At 34.4% G+C, this 21,747-nt stretch overlaps 1 protein-coding gene across 5 annotated transcripts in view; it reads left to right on the forward strand.

Annotated features, from left to right (window-relative positions):
* Positions 1-21,747, forward strand: part of LOC124361981 (CREB-binding protein-like) — a 64,952-nt gene that overhangs the window by 36,944 nt on the left and 6,261 nt on the right. For 3 of the 5 annotated variants that reach the window (XM_046816095.1, XM_046816092.1, XM_046816097.1), the window contains exons 7-12: positions 5,048-5,242; positions 6,050-6,195; positions 8,668-8,813; positions 11,742-11,859; positions 19,540-19,594; positions 19,774-19,954. In XM_046816095.1, coding sequence (XP_046672051.1) covers positions 5,048-5,242; positions 6,050-6,195; positions 8,668-8,813; positions 11,742-11,859; positions 19,540-19,594; positions 19,774-19,954 — 841 coding nt within the window. Of the gene's footprint in view, positions 1-5,047; positions 5,243-6,049; positions 6,196-8,667; positions 8,814-11,741; positions 11,860-19,539; positions 19,595-19,773; positions 19,982-21,747 lie in introns of all 5 variants that reach the window. The other 2 variants (XM_046816094.1, XM_046816093.1) reach the window with 2 other exon arrangements.

Genomic DNA, 21,747 nt, shown 5'->3' on the forward strand with positions numbered 1-21,747 from the left:
GCAAAAAGTTTTTAAGTTATAAAATAAACAAATTGATCTCAAGGACTAACACAAGCTCAACTGCGATAAACTCAACTGCAATATACTCAATTCCGGAAACAAAGCACATCACAATTCTAGATAAAAGTATGGAGGATGAAATCAAACAATTCGGGAAATGCAAAACCACTGCCTTCTCTCACTGTATTTCAGCTGATGTGAGCAATTCTCGAAATATGACTGCAGGCGTTGCAGTCATTTTTAAAAGACATTTTGGAAGGCCTTCCCATTCTGATTTTGTGAACAGCCATCTGACATGTCAAGTACCTGATGGTTCAGCTATGGTTTACGGCCTCGTAACAAAGCCGAAATATGATACAAAGCCAACATCTTACGATTATGCTCAAGCTTTTGCACAACTCCAAGAGGATTTAAAAAAAAGAAATCTCAAGGAACTGATCTGCTCCCCCATGGGATGCGTCCGAGACAAAATATCAGTTGAGGATTTTGCAGCAAAAATAGTGAACTTCCAACTGAACACTGGAGCAAATGTAAAGATTGTCACCTTTGAACAACCTACTGCTAAGAGAATCTTGTTCAATGGATATTCACACTCAGAGTTCATCAAATCCCTGCAGCATTTCATCTCAATGCAGTATCAGAACAGAGCTGCCACTTGCACAACTCCAGCTGAACTCTCCGATGAAACTGGAAATACAACTGTTGAGTGCAAACAAGCTCCTACAGGTGCAGTACTTGAGTCCGTCTCTGCTTGGAAAGATCCGGTTACTTTGGTGACTAGGGCATCGCACGAGTATAATTGGCTACAAGATCTCACAGTCTTCCCGGGGTTGCCTACAGTTGAAAATACACAAGACTCAATTCCTGACAGAGTTGAAGACATCACTTCTGTGGTCGGACAGTCCGATGACTCAACAGCTGGATGGACCAACAACTCACCAGCCATGCGAGACAGTGGCCCACCAACCGATGATCACACAGCAGGTGGGCAGACCATCAACCCACCAACCCAGCAGGCCAGTGGTTTACCGACCAGACAGTCCAGTGATGCAGTGGATGGGCAGACCATCAACCCACTAACCCAGCAGGCCAGTGGTTTACTGACCAGACAGTCCAGAGACACAGTGGAGGGGCAGACCATCAAACCACCAACCCAGCAGGCCAGTGGTTTACCGACCAAACAGTCCAGTGAAGCAGTGGATGGGCAGATCATCAACCCACCAACCCAGCAGGCCAGCGGTCCACGAATTGGACAGACCACAGACACACTACACAATCAGGATAACGACGCATCGGATGAGTCTAGTGAAGTGGTGCTAGATGAATTTCTTAAGTGCTCTAATTATGGAGAAATTTTTTTAGCAAAGCAAAATGTGGAGGCAGGTCTGACTTAGCACTGGGGTTGTCCAAGTGTACCTCTGGGACGTGGGAGAAACAATTCTCTATTTTTCATCAAAATTTCACATTTTTCTAGAGCTACCTCTATTGGAGGAGGTACCCTGATTTTAGCTAGAAATTATATTAAATGCAATACATTTTTAATTCCCTCTATACAATCACTGCTGACTGAGAAAGAGTTTGAATGTTGTCTTACGGAGGTGCATGTTGGCACATACTCTTTTGTGTTGGCCTGTCTCTACAGAAGTCCTAAATATTGCTACATTGATCCTTTTTTGTCTAGGTTGAAGGTTTTGTGTAATATCTTTTGCAGTAAATTCAAAAATATTGTATTAGTAGGAGATTTCAACATTAATGTTTTGAATAAGGATACTGTTTACAACAAATTCAATAGTATTTTAAAATCGTTTAACTTACAATTACAAAATAGATTTTCCAACCAGGGTCACTTTAGAATCACAAACAGCAATTGACAATATTATTACAAATCTACCTTCTAATAAAACTAGAGTCTCTGGCATCATAACACACATTTCCGACCATGATGCACAGATAATTGAAATTTTAGATCTTGGTGAAAGGCAGAACAGTGTAACGAATAAATATATTAGAAAATTTACACAGAGTAATATTAAGTCATTCTTAAGCAGCCTAGCAAATACAGCATGGTTGGATGTCTACCAAGCACCAGTGCGTATGAAATATGATGTGTTTTTTTCTATTTTTAGTTATAATTTTGAAGTACATTTTCCTAAATTGATAGCCACCAAAAAAGAAAATCACAAAAGTAAATGGATAACTGATGAAATTAAATACAAGCAGTGTAAATTGATAGACTTAGAAAAAAACTGTAGGATACTTAAGGATATAAAATTAAAATCAAAAGTTAAAGAAATGAAAAAGGAATTGAAAAATGCTATATATATATATATATATATATATATATATTATATATATATATATATATATATTGAAAAAAAGCAATACTTTGATCAAAAGATTAATAATTCTTGCAACATTTCAAAATCAACATGGCAATTAATTAAAACAGAAATAATAAAAAACCAGTTTGTAAAAAAGATATTACAGTTTTTAGAGATATAAACAAGGAAGTTGTAAGTAATCCAATACAGGTTGGAAATATATTTCATAAGTCTTTTGTAAACGTAGTTGATAAAACAGTATTACCCAATTTACCTTCTAGAAATGAAAAACAATTAAATTTTCCACATGCTCATACGACAAATAATAGATTTAGATTTAATCAGATTTCAGAAACTCATTTAAAAAAAAATGTCATGTCTTTTGAAAATAAACCATCATCTGGAAATGATGAGGTTACTATACAACTAATAAAACAATCTCTTCCATTCATTTTACAGCCATTAGTCCACTTAATAAATTCATCTCTAATTTCAAGCTATTTTCCGAATCAACTAAAGATTGCCAGATTAATCCCAATTTTCAAAAAAGGTAACCCAAATGACCCCTCATGTTATAGGCCGGTGTCTCTTCTTTCTGTGTTTTCTAAAATATTTGAAAAAGTAGTTTATATTCAATTAGTGAATTATTTAGAAAACAATAAATTATTAGATAAGCAACAACATGGCTTTAGATCGGGAAAGTCCACTACTACCGCTGGCATTGACTTTATTCAGTAAATAATCAACTCGGTGGATAGGGGTGAAAAGGTAATTGGAATTTTCTTGGATCTCACACGGGCATTTGATAGCGTCTCACACCAAGAACTTCTAATCTCTCCTAACAATCTAGGTATTCAAAATAGAGAATTATTATGGTTTGAATCATATTTAACAGAGAGGAAACAATACGTGGAAATAGAACACACATCATCTAAATTAAAACCGAGCAGGTGTCACATTATAAGAAAATATAAGTCTGAAATAGAAACCATTAAATACGGAGTCCCTCAAGGATCCATTTTGGGCCCATTACTTTTCCTCTGTTACATTAATGGACTACCTAAGGTGGTTCCGCAGGACTGTGGCATTTGTTTGTTTGCAGATGATACCAACATCACCATATCAGGTAATTCAGAAGAAGATATAGAAATATCTTCTCACATTAGTCTAAATTTAGTCAAACAATATTTAGATAACAAACAATTACTCTTAAATTCAACTAAATCAAATTTCATTTCGTTTTCCACTCAACAATCAAGAATAACACCCAAATTTGATATTAATTTAAATAATAATGATATATCCCAAGTTGAGCATACAAAATTTTTAGGACTCATAATTGACGAGAATCTGTCATGGAACAAACACACTGAGCATGTAATTTATAAAATGTCTTCTGGTATCTATGCACTCCGACAGATGTCGCAGATTTGTAGTATACAGACATTGCGGACTATATATTTCTCACTAGTACATTCACACTTAGCCTATGGAATTAGTATATATGGTGCAACGACAAAGAAAAATTTAGACAAAATTTTTTGCCAACAAAAGAGAGCTCTTTGAGCAATGTTTAGACTAAAAAAAACAGAATCTGTCAAAAATTTGTTTTCAGAACACAAAATTTTAACTGTTTACAGTCTATACATATATGAGACAGTGATATATATAAAACAAAATGAGAGAAATGCAAAACCTACAAAAATTTTACATCATTATAATACTAGATTTAAAAGAAATGTCCCTCAGCACAAACTAGAATTTTTCAAAAAAAGAACTGATTTTATGGGCCATAAATTTTTAACAAAACTACCAACAAAAATAATAAATGAACAAAATCTTATTAAAATGAAAAAAGAGTTAAAAATATATTTGATAAATCTGGCTCTGTACTCCCTTGATGAGTTTTGGGAGGGAAGGTAGATTGGGAATGCCTGGTATGTAATTTTAGTATTTCATGTATATAAGCTTCTGGATTGTTTATTTCTTATTACATTGTATAATTTTAATTTTAAATGATATATAGATTAATTAGTATATTGTAAAAAACTTATTGACACTATTCATGTACACACTGTACTATGTACGAATAAAGAATTTTTGAATCTTGAATCTTGAATCTTGAGACATTGCATTTTCTGTTTTATTTTTTGTATATGTGTTGATTTAATTGAACATTAATTTTTTAAACTTTGTGTTTGTTTATTTTTGGTCTGTTTCACGTCATTCTCTTCAGAATTAAATTCTCTATAAGTTACTATTAAACGTTTGCGTATTTATTACCCATTTAATGAAGTTAATGTATTTCTAATCTAATCATATCATGTTTTTCGTGACTGAATTTTGCATATTTTGTCTGATATCTAAGATATAGGTGGTCTTACATGTCTGAGAATATTTTATTCAATTTTTCAATTCATTTGACATAAAATCTGGTAAACTTAACACCTAACTTTAAACCATAAAAACATAAGTTTTGCTTTATTTCTGTCCTTTCCTAGAAAATTGAAAGGTAATCTTTGGAAAGGATTGATGAAATCTTTCGCTTGGCGTAGTTTACTAACAAAGCAAATCCGGACATATGTTTATATGAACTTTTTTCATTATTTTGATGAGAGGAAACCACCTGAGAAGTTTGTCAGGTTACTCGTGGGACACCCTGTGGGGTCACTCATTAATGTGAATAAGGAGATTTCAGTTGAATTTACTTGAATTTTTATTGTCAGTGGTTTCCAATCAAGGAGCAACAGCTCAGCCTAACCAGTCTCCCTTGGACATGCGACGCCCGTATGATGTTCTTGAGATCCAGAGTCCACCCACCACCAGCCAGCTGGTAGAACCTGGAGCTGCTCGAGTGAGGTCAAGGATGTCGGTACCTACCCAGGGACCCCCAGATAGTATTCTGATTTCCCAACAACTCGGTATGTTTAGTTCTTACAATTTTGATAAACAGTTTGATTGTATATAATTATGTTTATTACATTGTTTAACATGGCTATATAGAGCTGGATATTTTAAAGATTATGTGACTTTAATCATCTCGTTAGACTGTATATTGAAACCGATTTGAACTTAGAACATTAACACCACAAGACTTTAATAAAAACATCAGTCTGCACAAGAAAAAGGACTTTGTTTAATGGCATATCTTGCAGCCGAAATTATAGGTATAAATATGACATACTTTACATGATGGAACGAAAGACCTTACACATGACAATGCATTATAAGCATCATCTGTCTCCATTTATTTGTAATGTACACAAATTTTTGTCTGAGCACAGTGTACGACACAAAGGACATTTGTAAAAGGGCTTTACTGTCAGGTTGACTTTTTGGTTATCTATTCTGTGAATGGATTAGATCAAAGGTCATCTTTGTATTCTATTTCAGTTTCACTTTGGTGTGTTTTATTGTAAATAGAGTATGTTTTTCAGAGTTCCATAAATGTAACAATGAATTTAAAAAAACATACCATTGAAGTTATTATTGTATGATAAAATGTATCAAGTTCTGTGTGCATTGTAAATTACTATTCTTCACCTTGACTTTCCATTGGTGAATGCTTACCTGAAATTGGAAGGCAGTAATGGTTGACACAACTCTAAAATATTGTGCATTGTTCATTTTTTCAGTATTTCACGGTAGTTAGAGTCCCAATTGCAATTAAAACCTAATTTGAGTAGAATTACTGTGATTGTATTAAATGATATGTGATGATGGTGCAGGTGGTGTTGTGGGGTCACAAGCATCAGTAGTGGCTCCTGACGTGTCTCTAGACTCTCCCGTACCCACCGCCGCAGCTCAGACTGCTGCCAACACGCAGAACACTCTCTTTGGCCTTACCTCCAACTCTGATTCTCCAACATCTAATGTAAGTTACTCACATGTTACAAGTTATAAGTGTTTTCAAAGGTAATGAAGGATATTTAGACTGTAAATTAATAGTTTTTATTAGGTCGTTAATTACTTGTGATTCTATATCAATGAGTAAGAATGAAATATTTCTGGCCACTGAGCACTTTGAAAGAGAGATTATCAGATAATATTAGTTTTGAGTGATTTATCAAAAGTTAAAATCAATAATTTCACCTTGTATGGTTGACAATATGGCTATCCTATTGCGGAGATGTGGAAAAACATTAGGTAGAGACATACCTTGGTCAGAGTTATGTTCAACAGTTTTCATATAGATCAGGATCAAGCCTGTTTTAGCAATTAAAGGAATGTTTTTGATAATACTAGGAAAATTTGTCCATTGAACATGAATACTTCTTAATTTTTGTTTTTGAGTTTACGGGCTTTTGCCAATCTGGCTTTTTTCCTTGCTGCTCTAATTTTGGAGTTTTTACTATACTTTTTCTTTTTTATTCCTGATTTTATCTTTTTATAAAAGTTCTTCACTGTCAGATAGTAAAATTGGTTGTAAATCATAATAAGAATAAATATTATTTTATAACACTACACTTCTTTACTAAGGTATATATTTCTATTTTACTATTACATTGTGTGTATCACATTACAGACCTAAATAGTATAGAGAAGTACTGTTGAGTGCAGTTATTTGCACAGTTGTATGAACTAGCACAACAATCGCAGAGTAGCGCATGTGGTTTAGTGAGTAATTTATGTTTGTTTACAATAAAAGTTAAAGAGAAGATACACTAACCCATGCTAGGATGTTAGTGAGTAAAGTACACGCTCCTCTGTGCTCCCAGTAAACATCAGATTGAAGGAACGGACTAGTTTACTTGCTTATTATTTCATGCATTTATTGTGATATGTTTGATATTGAGAAGTACATTTAAAAATGGGTAATTATATTAAATTATTATTTAAAAATTAAATCACTCCTCTGTGCTCCCAGTAAACATCAGATTGAAGGAACAGACTAGTTTACTTGCTTATTATTTCATGCATTTATTGTGATATGCTTGATATTGAGAAGTACATTTAAAAATGGGTAATTATATTAAATTATTATTTAAAAATTAAATCACTCCTCTGTGCTCCCAGTAAACATCAGATTGAAGGAACAGACTAGTTTACTTGCTTATTATTTCATGCATTTATTGTGATATGTTTGATATTGAGAAGTACATTTAAAAATGGGTAATTATATTAAATTATTATTTAAAAATTAAATCACTCCTCTGTGCTCCCAGTAAACATCAGATTGAAGGAACAGACTAGTTTACTTGCTTATTATTTCATGCATTTATTGTGATATGTTTGATATTGAGAAGTACATTAAAATGGGTAATTATACGAGGGTAGTCAATAAAGTAACTGCCGTTTGGGCATGGCGCGATAAGTAGTGGGGGTAGCGCCGCCATTCTCACATCAGTGTGCGCAGCCGTTCAGTACGCTTTTAGCTGTGCAAGGGAGAGCATCGTGCGATCGCGCGTTCTTTTGGTACAACGTAAAAACATGAGCGCCATGATAGAAAATCCCACCACGTGTGAAGTGCGTGGTGTAATAAGATTTCTGTGGTCGAAAAGTTACACAGCAGCTGAAATTCATCGTTAATTGAGTGCTGTGTATGGCCCAAACATTATGAGCGAAGGTGTAGTCCGTCAATGCAATGGGGTCATACCGCTTCGCCAAGCAAGCCGAAGAAAGCTCGCCAATCTTTTTCAGCGAGAAAATTGATGGCTACAGTTTTTTGGGATGCTAAGGGCATCTTGCTCGTTGAATTTATGGAGCGTGGTACAACCATTACAGCTGCAGCTTACTGTGAAACCTTAAAACGGCTACGACGAGCGATTCAAAACAAGCGTCATGGTCTTCTGACATCTGGTGTTGTGTTTGTCCATGACAACGCCCGCCCTCATACAGCTCAAAAAACGACAGAACTTTTGAAAAAGTTCAAATGGGACGTTTTTGACCACCCCCCTCCTACAGTCCGGATTTGGCTCCCAGTGATTTCCATCTTTTCTCGTACATGAAGCGGTGGCTTGCATCTCAGAGGTTTGCGAGTGATGAAGAGCTTCAAATGCTGTAACATGTTGGCTACATTCTCAGGCGGCAGATTTTTTTAAAGACGGAAATTTAAAAATCTGTTAAAAAATATGATAAGTGCTTGAATTTGTATGGTGAATATGTAGAAAAGTAGAGAAAAGCTGCAGTTTTAACATTTATATAATACAATTTTTGTATCTCAACTAGTTTATTTTTTATTTCAAAACGGAGGTTACTTGGTGGACAACCCTCGTATTAAATAATTAATTAAAAATTAAATCATTTTGTGATTGAATAATCACCTTGCTCCCCCTACTCTATTTTCCAAACACAATTTTTAGTGATGCTCCATTATATTTTATACTTTTTGCTTTTTGTCTTACAGCTGGGACCTGTAGACAACCAATTGGCTAATCCTCAGTTGCCTATGGAATTACTTTCAGAACAGATAACTGCAACACCGGTCCAAGGAACCAAGGAGTGGCACCAGTCTGTCATTACAGCTATCAGGAACCACTTGGTCCACAAACTGTAAGAAAAATTAATTCTCTAAACATATACGGCTCATATTAACAAAAAGGCAATGGGAAAGATTGATTTTAAAAATTTAAAGATATCACAGCATATATGGGAGAAAGAAGATTAGAAAGTTGATTTCTTTATTTAGTATTAAGAATAAGAGGATAACCTATTCCGTATGCCACGCGGAAATAGTCAGAGACAGTGTTGCCATTTTGCTGTTGATCAGCTGTTTTCTCTATGACGTGGCTATGGTCAGATAATGTCTACTTGATTTACAACTGTAAACATATAAAAGAACAGCTGAAGATGCTTGTTTATTGCAAATGTTGAAACAGATCAGTAATTATCCAAACATGTTAAACCAGCAAGTGTTGAGCACAGGGTGTAAAGGCGGGGGATTTAGAAGCATCAGCAAACATTGGGACTTTTTTCATGGGAACCGATTTTCAGGCAAACAGAAGAGCACCGTGGCATATAATAACGATAAGACAAAAAAGTTGGTCGGTTATAACACAAATGGAGTGTAGTAACAAAATTATTCTTTATTGACAATTATTCTTTATTGAACATATTCTTAGAGAACAGTACGATTTTGTTATATCAGGTTAGAAAGTTCTGTTTAAAAATTCATTTATTGTGTAAAATGGATGGTCTTGAAGCCAGAGTTTTAGTTTGTGTCCAAACTGCAGCCGGTCTCTCCTCTTCAGTTCTAGTGGGAGGGCGTTCCACAGCTTTGCTCCGACATAAGTTGGCTTCTTCTCCGTGGACGCTAGGCGGTGAGCTGGAAGATGGTAGTTTGCAGCATGCCGAGTGTTGTAGTCATGTTGTTGTGCTCCAGTCATCACTTCATCGGGTGATTTCAGGTGTACGTAGGTCACAGCTTCTAGGATGTATAGGTTGACCACAGTGAGAATCTTCAGTTCTTGAAAGGCTTGTCTGCATGATTCTCTTGTGCGTAGGCTTGCAAGGATCCGAATCGCTCTCTTTTGGTGTATTAGGACCCGTTGCACATATAGATGACAGATCAGATTTTGGACAAATTATGATTCATATGTCAACCAAAATCTGTTAACGATAATAATTATGTTAGTTTTTAGACAATGCAGTGTGTTGTAAAGATGAAGACAATTAATATATTACATTTTACAACATTGAAGGTTTAGCATGACACAATGCTAAGGGGATGACTGACTGTTAGCTTTGAATAGAAAGTGTAAGTTCATCTCATTTAATGAGAATAAAGAGTAAAACAGTTGCAGATCAAATAATTTGAGGAATATTACTGTATAGTTTATTTCCTTTTATATTCATCTTTATGCATTGCATTTAAGTTGAGGTGGGCTAAAAAAGTCAGTACAGTAACTTATCTTATTCAACCTGTCAAAATAATGTGTATTTGGTTACTCAATGTGACTTGGACCCTGGATATGTAACTGTAACCCTAAATGATTATGAAATGAAATATGTCTTTATTCAAGAGGCAGAGTTAGGGCTATTTAGCCCTCTCTACCACTCAACCTCAATTATAGATGGATTGGTAAAAGTTTCAATCTGTCTTTGACTGCAGGGCAGGTAACACATGTTAATCTGATTAAAAAATAACTATGTAATAAGCTATTAGATAGGTAACTGATGTAGAAGTCTTGATTTTTTCAATTTACAACTATTTCTAATTTATACTATAGATAAGTTTGTTTTTAAACATTTTACCAAATATCTGAGACCAGTCTGCTCTGTATTTTTAAGGTGTAAAAAGTATAGTGTGCAGAAAAAATCTTAGTAGAGTTAGCCATTACTTTTTTTGTTAAGAAAATAAAGATTATAAATCTTTTTTTTTAATCTATTTTTATATGGAGATGACACAACCTTACTGATACAAGAAAAATTAGTACATGACTTGTTCATAAAAACCAGAACATCACTCGCACATTTAGAATTGTGGTTTAAAAACAATGGATTAATCTTAAATACCTCAAAAACTAATGTTATTTAGTTCAAATCAAACAATCACAATAAAAATTCATCAAATCTCTCAGACACAAAAGGGCTTAAACATTGTTGAATCCCACACATTTTTTGGACTCCATTTTGATCAAAATCTAAAATGGAATTACCATATAAACTATTTAGTTTATAAATTAAGTAGTCTACGTTATGCTCTCAGCATTTTGTCACAGTGCACATCTTTAGAAACAGGCAAAGCAGTATATTACGCCTGTAGAATCTGTTTTACGATACGGAATTGTTGTCTGGCGTGCACAGAAAAACTGTAAAAAAATACTGGTTTGCACAAAAGAGTATAATTAGAACAATTGCTTGAAAAAATTAACAAACTAGTTGTTGATCATTATTTAGACAGTTTGAGATATTGACACGAACAGGAATATATGTTTATGAAATCATAAAGTTAGTGTGTGACAGGCCTGCCTTATAACACACACCACTTTAATACAAGGAACAATAACAACTTTCATATAATTCATAATCTCTCCTTATTTGAAAAAAGCCCTTCATATATGCCTTTAAACATTTTTAACAAAATACCTCCCCATATCGCTTGTCTTAATTAAAAACAAATGTTAAGGGCTGTAAAGGAAAGTTGGTGAAGGAGGCATATTACTCCTTGGATGAGTACCTGCTTGATAGCTGGAACTAATTCACTGCACCCTCCTGTTTTTGATAGGTTTTAATATTTTAATTTATCTTTTTTATTTATTTGTATTATATTATATGTTATAATGTATTGTATTATAGGCTGTTATAAGTGCTGATTGATATACAAAATGTATTTTAGCTTTGGTTTGGATAGTGTATATTTTTATGTCTTTGACGATGCACCTGCATTGTGTACCTTGTACCCATATAATACGTAATGTGCAAATAAAAAATGAATAATGACTAATGACTAGTTGATAAATCAATCCATCAATTTTTCAGAGTGGAGGCAATCTTTCACTCACCAGATCCCAATGCCTTGCGAGAACAGGGCATGCATAATTTGGTAGCTTATGCACGTAAAATCGAAGGAGATATGTACAAGATGGCTAACTCAAAAGTAAGTTTCTCTCCTTATGAATATTTGATAAAACTTTAGCAAAATGTATTTCCACAACTTTTTTATTTTCAAAAATGATAAGAAGTAGTATTTAAGACTACTTGTATTTTGTATAGTAAATGGCAATAACAGTGTATAAATTATCGTTCCATTATTCGGATAAAAATATATCATAACTTTATTTCTTTTGCATTTTCGTAGCCTTTTTATATTTTGTTCTGTAGGGTTTCTTACACACAACACTTTATTACAAACTGTCAATAAATCAGCTATCCTTAATTTCTTGAAGTAAAACCAACATCTAGTAAATCATATAGTATTTAAATTAATGGCTAAAATTGTATGTATTGTTATTATTATATAATATTGCAGTACTCAGAAAAGATTTACTATATTCACTTAGAATATTTGATAGAATTTTAACAAAATGCATTGGTTTCTTTTACCAGTAATTCTTCCCATATAAAACTGGTAAGGTATAAGTAAGAGGACTTGAATTTCTGACAGGACAGTTTCTTATTTCTGGATTTCTTACTGAAAATTCAGCCTCAATATTCAACTTTGGTTTAGGCGGCAGTACATGTATCTATATTGGTGTTTGATGAATTCTTTGGGCAAATGATGAATTCTTCATGTAATGATGAATTGATGTCACCGTTACTATCGATTTGTTCACAACCCAGCTCACGTTCCACTGGTTTATAGTCATCCAGACTACCTGACAACAAATGAAAACTAATATTGTCATCATCCAATGTACACGTTTATCACTTGAACAACAAGGACCGCCCATTTCACAACATAATAATCAGTGATAAACAACTAGCCTACATAATAAACTAGCAACAGTGGCAACAAAGAACGCTAAGGCCGTGCAAGGTGCGAACCATGCAGTGCATCACCAGCTGCGTAGTCTATCAGCTATATGCTGTGCAGCCTTTGGATCGATATCATCTGACAACGAGTAATGTTACATAATTATATAAACTACTCGTTTATATAAAAAAGTTGAGTTGCAATATTTCATGATTTTGTTATAACTCATTAACAAAGGACAATAACACTTTTTTGTAGTTTAGTAAATTTTGCTTCACCTAACATTTTGCTACACTGATATTATCCGGAGGCCACTATGTTTGGAAGAGTTTTCTTGCTGGGAATCTAAAAAAGTAAATTATTAGAAAGAGCAGACTTTATTTGAGTTACTGTGAAATTTGCATCTCCTTATGACGATCGGTTCTTGTTTCTGCCTCCCAAAAGGAAGCGATGTGGGCGAGAAGGAGGCCATTTAGTCCCTGTCTTCTGTTTGTTATTAGGTAGGTACAAGTGGGTAAAAAATACGTATTAGAAATATAAAAAGTTAACGAGCACTCATGTCCAGTATGATCTGAGGTTGAAAAAGTTTGACAATCTGGGACATAATCTGAGGTTGGGGAAGTACCGATCAGGAACGTTCCTAGCGTTTAGTGCGGGCTTCTGGCAAAAGAAGAAAAACATCCCTCAAGATAATACCCAAATTCAAGCTCAGATCATGAAATTGTTTTTTTTTTTTAACTTTGGTACTACTAGTGACATATTAACGATAACCTAATCTAAACCTACTTATACGTATGTAATTAAGAGTAATATGGGATTAAAGTTCCACATCCCTACCATATAACAATTTTAACTTAATCACTTGACTAGTCATCCAAGGACATACAGATTTGGTCACCAGTTATTGATTTTTACTTAACCAACTGACGGAAAAATTCCAGTCTTTTGTGTGGCGATATCTGCAGTTGTAGGTTCTCGTGTAGTGCAGTGTGTTTATCTCCAATCGTATTACATGAAACATGTTATCGTTCCCATCATCATAGGACAGTAAAATTCATTTAAATTTATTGTGTGACCAAGCACTAAAACTTTAAATAATTTTGTCTCACTTCAAAATGATTTAAAATTTCTTCCCAATATCAAAATATTTAAAATTATCTATTACATTTTTTTCAACTTTATTGTGGTTTCCATTCAGTCACTAAATTTAAATTCTTAACTATATTGTTATTTACATGATCACAGGGGAAAACCACTGTTTAGTTGCCTCATATTATTTATAAACAGTAACTTGCATTCAATTAGTATTTGCAACTTGCCCAAAACTGTAAGTAATAAAATATACTGTAATCTATAACACAGCAGGGGTTTTATTTGTAAACAATTATTGATCACTAGAATATCGCATTATTATTCAAATATTAAAACTATTTTCCTGTGCTCCAATAACCCTCCTCATGTCTCCATAATTTCCATTTCATGTTATTTATTTTAAATTGTTTCCTGTAAAAGAAACACAATAATACCAAATACTGAGAGCTTGGTTTTATTTCTTGATATTTATTAATTCATTTATTTTATTTAAAATTTTCAATACGCCCTGGAAAGAAAATTGCTGAAAGAGAATAATAATTATTCATCTTCCAAAACTGTAGCCAATCTACTGTATTAAACTCCTTTCAAATCCTGGACATGGCAACGTTTTATTTTGCTTAAATTGTTTGTATGCTGCACTATAAAGCTACAATCAGATATCACCACCACAACTTTAAATGGTCCTTCATATTCTGCTAATTAAGTCCGTCTCCAAGAATCCTGCAATATACAATGTCTCTGACTCTAAATACTTTATGATTCCGGTTATATCCTTTTAATATTGAATTCCAGTAATGTTGCTTCATTAAATTAAATATTACATCAGTCAATTATTTACATTAATTAACTCCCAAATATTTTTTTGTAAATATCATTTAGTCCTCATTTTAACACTAACAAATAACAGGATTTTTAATCTAATAAGAGTGTAATGTATGCGGGTCGTCACTGTACACTTTATGGGTCGGGATAAATAATAAGACATTACATCTTAGAGTACCATTGCTCTAAGACCGCTCATAAAGGAACGGACAGGACACGGAGGTTACATGACGGAGTCTGGTGGTGGACTCTGGCTAGCCAGCTTGGACCGTTGGTTGTAGGGTAGTGGCGTGATGTGATGTCACAGGAGAGCAGCCTATGAGCATTCTTTATTCATGTCAGACCACATCGTATGTTACATCGCCTGACAATACATACTGCCAACATAACTGGTGCAAACATTAAATATTGCTATGGGTACATTACCAACTTGGTATTTATCACACTAAATACACTACAATCCTCCCCCTTAAATACATAAGTCCCCTACAATTTTAGAAATTTATTAATTACAATTCTTTTAAACAATTCTCCAATTTAAAATCAATTACAATGAATAGAAAATTGGCATTATACTCTTTTATTTTTGTAAGTATAGATTATAGAGAACAAAATACAAACTCAATATAATCATTTAACACAAATCAAAACACTTCAATCAAAACCAATAAATCAGAATATAACAATGAATAACACATTGAATGAACAAAATTAACAAATCGATAATAACAATACCTAAACAATATTAATTATATACAAGTCACAATCGGGTTGTATTTACAAGTCTATTTTGACTACAGGTTTACGATCCCTTAGTGGGTATCGTCTAAAAGGTGTCATTTGTTTGGGTGAAACGCTGGAACTGTTATTGTTTACATTTGTACGTGGGCTAGGGCTTTGCCCCTGAGCGTTTCTGTTATTGTTATGGATTTGCGGAGAGGGGGGCAAGGTCGTTGCTAAAACTACTGGTGACCTTGCGCTTGCTCTACTGTGCGCAAAACTACTGCGCAAAACTACTGTGTTGTTGTCGACTCAGACATTTCCGGACTACACTGCAAACCTATCAACTGGTCGATATGTCGTTTCCACCTCATGCCCGTATTTAGTTCAACTAAATACGTGACTGGTCCTAATCGTGAAACTACCACACCTGGTATCCACTTATTTCTACCTCTGTAATCTCTGGCTATGATTGGTTGTCCAATAGCTAATTGTCTAGTTTTACTGCCCCTATAATACAATTGCTGTTTTTCTTGATTATCTGACATTATTGATTTAACATTTGGCCGAATTAAATCTAACCTAGATTTTAGCGATCTGCCCAACATTAATTGAGCTGGCGATAGATTGGTAGTAGAATGCACTATATTTCTATAAGTGAACAGAAAGTTACTCAAAGCTAATTCTAAATCCTTGGAATTATGAAGAGCTGTTTTCAATTTATTTTTAATAGTTCTGACTGACCGTTCTGCCAAACCAATGGTTTCTGGGTGGTATGGTGGTGAAAATGTGTGTTTGATACCATTTGACATCAAAAATTCTTTAAACTCTTGACTGGTAAAAGGTGGTCCGTTGTCGGACACTATGTGGTCTACAATACCATACCTACTAAATAATTCCCTTAATTTCACAATCGTGTGAACAGCTGCCATTGAAGCAACGGGCAACACCTCTGGCCACTTAGAGTACACATATTTTACCACTAAAAATAGCTTGGACTGATCCAAAAAAAAATGGTAAAAAACCTTTTCAGAAAGGTCCAAAAAAATTAATATGAATTCGAGACCAAACACGTTCCGGAACATTCCAATGATGCAGGAAAGCCTTGGGCGGTTTTGCTCGTTCCTCCAAACAGGCTGCACAGCTGTTAGCTAGTTGTTCTATGTCCCAGTCGATATTAGGCCACCATACATATGCACGGGCTAATGCCTTCATGCGAACAATACCTATGTGTGAAGTATGCAATTCGTTCAGAATGTTTATTCTGAACCTTTTAGGTATTACCACCCTGTAACCCCACATTAGGATTCCTTGCTCCAAGGTTAATTCCGACTGTCTCATTTCAAATGGCTTTAGATCTGGTTCAGTTACAATAGACCAACCTAATTCTACATAGGATATTACCTTTTTGATTTCACTGTCTACCATTGATTCTCTTTTTATGTCTACATAGCTTAATGGTATGTCATTTTCAGCTAAACACTGCAAATAGGTACCTATGACATTAATATTAAGGTCATCATCCGAGATTTCATCTTTAACCTCACTATTTACAGGTAATCTAGATAAACCATCGGCATTGCCATGATTTTGGGACTTAACATACATAATCTCATATTGGAAACCACTTAAAAACAAAGCGTATTGTTGTAACCTACTGGCTGCGAAAGCCGGTAACTCTTTCTTTGGTCCAAAAATAGCCACTAAAGGCTTACGATCAGTCTTTAACAAAAACTGAGTACCATATAAATACTGACTAAATTTCTTGACACCAAATACAATGCTTAATGCTTCCTTATCTATTTGTAAATAGTTTTTCTCAGCGCTATTTAACACTCTACTTGCGAATGATATAGGTCTTTCTGTACCGTCGTGTTGAATCTGACTCAAAACTGACACGATACCATATGGACTAGCATCACTGGCTACCACTAATGGTAATGCAGGATCATAATGCGCTAAAACTTCAGCAGAGATTAACTTTTGCTTAATCTCTTGTAATGCCTTCTTACATGCTAAATTAAATACAAAATCGGTATCCTTCCTTAACAACTGATACATTGGAGTCAAAATAGTGGATATCCTAGGAATGAAACGTGAATAATAATTAACAAGACCAAGGAAGGCTTTAAGCTGTGTCACATTTTGAGGTTCAGGTGTCTTGACAATTGCTTCAACCTTACTAGGTGCGGTATGCAACCCTTGTTTACTGATAACAAAACCTAATATTCTAAACTGTCACAGAAAAATTTACATTTGTTTTTGCTCACTGTGAACTCATTGTCTTCAAGTCTTTGACACACTAGTCTAAGTCTATGCATGTGCTCCTCATTGTTTTTACCTGTTACTAGAATGTCATCTAAATTACCAGTCTAATTTCATTCCTAGACACATTCACTGCGGATGAAAAAATTACTGGCGACAGAAAATGCAGGAATTATTTTTGTTTTTTACTTACCCAAAACGGAGTCAGGATAGCTGAAAGGGTTGTCCAAGGTATCCCGGAAGTTTTGTTGGCCAGAACGGGTGATGTCATGTCCGTGCCGAGTCTGCTCGTCATTCGCACGGGTGCCGGTCCCCATGGTGTATGTGCTCGCAGCGCACTAGGTTTCGGCACAAACACTTGCGAATTACATGTATATAGTACATATTAGTTTAAAAAATATACAACATCAAAAAAATAAACACTCCCCCCTCCCTGAGTAAAAATTAGAAAAAAACTATATACATCCCCACCCATTGCCAAAGACTAAAAACTAATTATTTGTCCTTGTAATACTTATCAAAGCAACTGAGTTCACACATACCTGGTTCTTCAGGGCACACTGCACAATAGTACACTGTTTCCTTACGCTTGCCTTCTTGGTAGCAAACGTGGCACCTCCGGGTAACTGACTTGCCATTTCCTTTGCGCTTCGTTAGTTTGGAGAGACGATGCATGCTGTTGCGTGTCGGTGTGATGAGCAGTGGGGGTTCCTTTGGAGGGAGCAGGTCTTCAAGAACACGAACCCTGAAGTCATATAGGGATAGTCTATTTGAGTTGTACAGGTAAAAAGAATTTACTAAAACAACCTGGAGTAAGCGCATTTCATTGCGACTCATTGTCTTCATCAGATGAAAAATTATCGTCAATAACATTATCGTCTTCCTCCATTATGAGTACATACACTTACACAGTCAACAGACACTATAATCCACTCACACAATATCGCAAAGCATACACAACAAACGAAAATGGCGAACCGGCAACGAATCGCACCAACTGACTGACCAAAACAGACACACCTCGCTATGAGTGTTACAGCCTTCCCGGGCAACTGCTCAGCTCACACTAAGGCAATATAAAAGCAGCTGCCGTATGCCGAGCTCGCTCGTCCACCGCCTGGCGTGCCATTTTCGCATGACAAGCATGCTCGTCACCCGCAGTGAATGTGTTAATATTGACCAAATTTGCAGTTATCTAAGTTCCAACACTTGTATATAACAGTTCCTTTTTTGACAGCATATTCAGTTTTAATGCCATTGTTATACATTTATTTACTTAACTTTCACAAAGTTCAACTAAAAACCGGCTTCAAACAAATTGATTTAGTTCTGAAATAAGTTACAGTATATCGGACAATCTCTGAACACTACAGTTACTAGAAATCAACCCCATACTGCAAAATATTATATTCTCCAGTACACTTTACTTTCAAAATGTTAAATGTTTTTTACCAGATAATAAAGGCGCAGTATAAAAAAACGAGAGTTGTACAGTTCAATGTAGAGAGATCTGCAAGTTCTACAAATCACTTTACATAATTTTTTAATTAGTTCAGCTGCACTTATTTTTCAAGTTTAAATGCCAATATATACAAGGGTGTAAATTAAGTCATGATACGCTTAGATATATTACAAACGGATTGTTGAGATATATTGCAACCCCCCATCTTGTGACATATCCTTGTGAATTGTAAGCAATGGTAAGGTCAGAGAGGGTGTGTAAATGTTAATTAGTCTTGAGTTGTCAATATTTGTTCCCTGAAATTAGTTTGTGGATTGTGTCCCCATCCATTGTTGGAGAAAATCAAATTGTTATTAAAGTATAGGAGGAAAGCTCAAGAGAATTGTGTAAAAATTCATTTGATTCAAACTAACGGTTTCTAGTATTATAGTATTGTTATTTAAATCTGGAATTAAATGCTTTATATTTTTGTAAAACTAAAATTATAAAATATTTTTCAGTCGGAGTACTATCATTTGCTGGCCAAAAAAATTTACAAGATTCAAAAGGAACCTGGTAAATATTATGAAAATTTGTTTGTGGAGCAGTTTTGGTATATTTTTACATTAAAAGAATAGTTAGTAAATACATAACATAAAAACAATTTCAGTATGGTTTAAAATTATGTCTTAAATTCAAAAATATACTTTTAAATTCTATTAGTCTAATACCATAATGTTTTTGTATTTACATAGGATTAGCGACAACAGAGGAAAGAGTTGCTGATGAAGAAGCAAGAGCAACTACAGCAGCGAGTCCAAACTCAACTACAACAACAACAGGCACAGCCTCAGCCTCCTCAACAACAACAACAGCAGCAGCAACAGCAGATGAGGCCAACCACAGGCTCGAATGTGACGGGACCTGTAACCTTATGTAACCCTCTTCACTCTCTTTTACCTTGTATGTGTTCTCACCCTCCCTTGTGGCTAGATTGTTCTTCACATTGATACGGCTTGATTGACCAATGTGTGTGTGTTAAAGCCTCAAGATGACCATTAGGACTTAATTGTAGCATAAAGAAGATAGCAGTGAAAATGCAATAAAAAGAACAAAAACTCTTCTACGGAATAAGAACTGGCTACGTTTACAAGTATTGTGGACAGATTGACAAAAAAAAAAACAACAAAAAAGCTAGAGTCCAGATTTTCAATTGAATGATACAAAGCCGCTCACTGTGACGTCTGTTTCTTTGTATCACATTACAAACACATTAAATTATACAGCCATCATTACACTGTTATATTTAATAAAGCAATACAATTACCTAATAATAAAAAAAATCAAAACTATTTTAACAATAAAAAAGTTTTAAAGTTTATTGTTTTAAATTACAATAATTAAAAATAATTACAAATTACTTAAAGAAAACAACCATCATTTTACCTTACTGCTAAAAGTTCTTAGACCTACCGATTCTTTTATTGACAAGGGTAGCTTATTTAAAAAACATAGGGCCGCTATGACGAAATGAACATTTAAACGACGATTTATATACCTTTGGAGTTCTAAATATTCTACGGTTTATATTACGCGTTAAGTATAAAAGATCAGTAGTTCCAGTATTGCCCCTTCTCTGGTAAAATAATCTAAGAACTTTATAGATATAAGTATGCTAAATGGGCAAAATGTTTAAGTCCATAAACAAAGGAAAAAACTGTCACGAAATTTTTTTCTTAACATAATTCGTAAAAAGTGATTTTGAACGACACACAATTTTTGAATTAGATATTTATATACACCAACCCAACAAACCACACCATATTGTAATCTGGAATCAACTAAGGCAAAATACAACGTTCTTACTATATGTGTAGAGCAGAAATTTCTTAGAAAGTAACATTTTCTGACCGAAGATTTAAGTGTTTTATGTAAGGAATTTATATGTTTTTCCCAATTAAGTTTTTCATCTAAAACTATCCCAAGATATTTGAATTCCTTCTCTTTATTAATGGTCTCACAATTACAGCTAATCGCACAAGAACAACTGATATGATACTTTAAACTAGAAAAAATTGAAACCTTTAAAATTAAAATTTACATATTTTGTCTTGCTAACATTTATTTGTATTGAATTTAATTCACACCAATTTCTTAATTTATGCAGATCGTCATTTAGAATTTCAGAAAGTGTTTCAATATTTTTATGACAGTAAAAAAGTGCAATGTCATCAGCAAAAGCATTTGGTTTTCCATTGAGGTTTAACTCTAGCAAATCGTTAATAAAAACCGAAAAAAGAGTCGCTGAGATGACAGAACCCTGAGGAACACCTAGCTTAACCGGTAATGCTGAGCTGAGACATTCACTCACACGAACACGCTGCTCACGACCAGAAAGAAAACTACGAAACCATTTAAGCGCAATCCCTCTCACACCTGCGGCCTCCAACTTGCGAAGCAAAGTCTCGTGGTTTACTAGGTCAAACGCTTTTTTAAAATCGATAAATAAAATAGTAGATTTATTTCCTTCGTTCATGCTATCATATATCAAGTCAGTTAAACACACGAGCGCATCTTCAGTGGATCTACCTTTCCTGAAACCGTACTGATTAGTACTGAAAAAATGTATGTTATTGAGATATTTAATATGTCTTATTTTCACTAACTTCTCAAAAATCTGTGAAAATACAGATAACCGACTAATTGGAAGCAGATTATCTAATTTTAAA

This window comes from Homalodisca vitripennis, chromosome 5 (genome assembly GCF_021130785.1).
Source record: "Homalodisca vitripennis isolate AUS2020 chromosome 5, UT_GWSS_2.1, whole genome shotgun sequence".
Taxonomy (NCBI): Eukaryota; Metazoa; Arthropoda; class Insecta; order Hemiptera; family Cicadellidae; genus Homalodisca; species Homalodisca vitripennis.